Raw genomic sequence first — 2,233 nt, 5'->3', positions numbered from 1 at the left:
CGCCACGTCTGGTGTGTCTGCTCAAGGGGCAAGGGGGGACGGGGATGGGGCAAGGGGAGGGGAAACGTACAAAACAGCTGGCATAGATGAGGGGCGTCGTGCCGTCCTCGTCGGCCGCATTGATATCAAGCAGGGCCTTGGCCTCGCCGCCGAGCAGGCGCTCGATGCGCTCGACGTCGCCGTTGCTGGCGGCCATGTTGAGGGCCTTTTGCAGCATGTCGCGGCGCTCGGCATCGGACAGGGCGTCGTCGGCGAGGATGGCGGCCTCGTCGCCAAAGCTCGGGGCGGCCTGGTGGGCGGCCTGGGCGGCGAGCATCTCCATGAGGCGCGTGTCGCTGCTGGCGGGGCCCTTGGCGGCGGCGTCGTCGTCGTAGGCGCGGTCGTCGTCGAGGGTCAGATCGGTGAAGGACAGCGGTTTGGCGAGGATCGGGGACGTCAGGAACTGGGACTGGCCTGTGTTCGCCAGGGACACGCCGTGTTAGCCCGACTTGCAACGTGTGTGTGTGTGTGTGTGTGTAGTCTTCATTCGTCTCCTCATGCCGGGCCCCTGTGTTGGAATGAATGGGTGGGATTGGGATATTGGGGGGAGGGGAGCAAGGGAAAGAAAAGGAGAGGCAAAAGCGGACAGAGGGAGGGTTCAGAGACATGCCTTGCCAGCCATCATACATCTCGGTCTCCTGGACCAGATCCGTCGGCCGCTGTCTCCTGTCGTTGAGGGAGGTGGGGAGGTCGGCGGGCAGCGCGCGAGGCATCTTGTGCTGCTCGTGTGCGCCGTTAGAATCCCCCAGATCCATGGTGGATGGAGGGGTGGCGTGGCGTGTGGACGAGGGTCGGCATAGGCGGTGGGTGGGTCTGGGTGATCGTGATGGGAGCTTGTGGACAGTCGCTTCAACGAGTTCCGTCAGAAGAGAGCTTCGGACCGGGACTGCTTCTTGCTGACGAGGCGTGCAGTTCGGCGACGTATCGTGTTGTGATGCCCTCGGGATGCCAATGTCGAATGTCAACCGGGCATCCAACGATTTGGGGGGGGGGGGCATAGTGGAATCGACGCTTGATGTCACTTGGGCAAGGCCCCACTTCTGATGACCCGCTGCAGCCACTGCCCGCCAGTGCCACAGATGGTCAATGCCGTGCCACAGACAGTCCATGTCTCGTCGTTCGGTCCCAGATGCACGGTGCCACCCGTGCTGTGAGAGTGCTGTGAGACGCCTACAAGGCTGAGCCAGGCCATATAGCGGCGCAAGCCAAGGCGACCCGAAACATCAATCTGAGGCACCCCTTTCCATTCCGCTGGATTACTTTTCGCCTTGGACTCGTTTGCGCATCGATTTTCTTCACTTTCTTCATTGGCACGCGTGGATACTATTCCTCATGGATGGATCGTGGATGTAGGCTCATAAGTACTCCACGCCCCTACAACACAAGACGTCCTGACAGCTAGCCAACCCCCCTCATGCCCGCTTGCCGTAGACACGCACTCGCTTGACACCGCCGTCGGGAATGATGACGAGCTTGACGTGCGTCGTCACGGTATCCTTCAGCAGGCTGTCAAACTCGTGCTCGAAATCCGCCTTGCACTTGCTCGGCGCCACAAGCGCCTTCCAGCCCTCAGCGTCGACACCAGGCTCCCCGCTGCCCTCCCACTGAATGGCCTCGAGCTTGACTTGCTGCGGGTAGTTGCCGCGGAAGTACGCCGTGTCGACGAGCAGGCTCTGCACGCGCGTCGGCGCACCCAGGCGGATGATGGTCCAGTCGACGTGGTCCTTGCCTCTCGAGCGCGCCGTCTCCCATCCGTCGCCCATGTCCTTGCCGCGCCCCGGCAGCAGCAGGTTGTCCTTGGTGCCAAAGTGCTGGTCGCTGCACGAGATGGCGACGCCGCCGTTCTGCGCCGACGCCAGGTCGAGGATGGCCTCCTTGTCGTCGGGGAACACGGGCACCGCGTGGCCGAAGAGGCGGAACCGCGCAATGCCGCCGTCGGGGTACATGTTGAGGCGGACGTGCGTGTACTTCTTCGTCGTGGGCACGTCGAGCTTCCATCCGAAGCGCTGCGAGGGACCGCACTCCTCGACGCCGAGGATCGTCTCCCACCCGCCGCGCTCGCCCTTCCACGAGACGACCTCGTCATCGTTGAGGTTATAAACGCCCTCGACCGAATGGGCGGCCGCGTGGTTGCCGTTGAAAAAGGCAGGGCGTCCTCATGCCTTCAACGGTCGTAAACAATCCAAGAGGAGAT

The 2,233-nt window shown here is 62.9% G+C and overlaps 2 protein-coding genes across 2 annotated transcripts in view; both read right to left on the bottom strand.

Annotated features, from left to right (window-relative positions):
* VDBG_03000 (DIL and Ankyrin domain-containing protein) overlaps positions 1–794 on the bottom strand; it is a gene marked incomplete at both ends in the record, with an annotated part of 1,687 nt that extends 893 nt beyond the window's left edge. The window contains 2 exons of the mRNA XM_003006815.1: positions 71–448; positions 627–794. Coding sequence (XP_003006861.1) covers positions 71–448; positions 627–794 — 546 coding nt within the window. The remainder of the gene's footprint in view (positions 1–70; positions 449–626) is intronic.
* A 657-nt stretch (positions 795–1,451) lies between these two features.
* The window catches only part of VDBG_02999 (allantoicase), a gene marked incomplete at both ends in the record, with an annotated part of 1,217 nt that continues 435 nt past the window's right edge, over positions 1,452–2,233 (bottom strand). Inside the window, one exon of the mRNA XM_003006814.1 lies at positions 1,452–2,194. Coding sequence (XP_003006860.1) covers positions 1,452–2,194 — 743 coding nt within the window. The remainder of the gene's footprint in view (positions 2,195–2,233) is intronic.

This window comes from Verticillium alfalfae, genomic scaffold (genome assembly GCF_000150825.1).
Source record: "Verticillium alfalfae VaMs.102 supercont1.3 genomic scaffold, whole genome shotgun sequence".
Lineage (NCBI taxonomy): Eukaryota > Fungi > Ascomycota > Sordariomycetes > Glomerellales > Plectosphaerellaceae > Verticillium > Verticillium alfalfae.
This window is presented reverse-complemented; position numbering and strand designations above follow the sequence as displayed.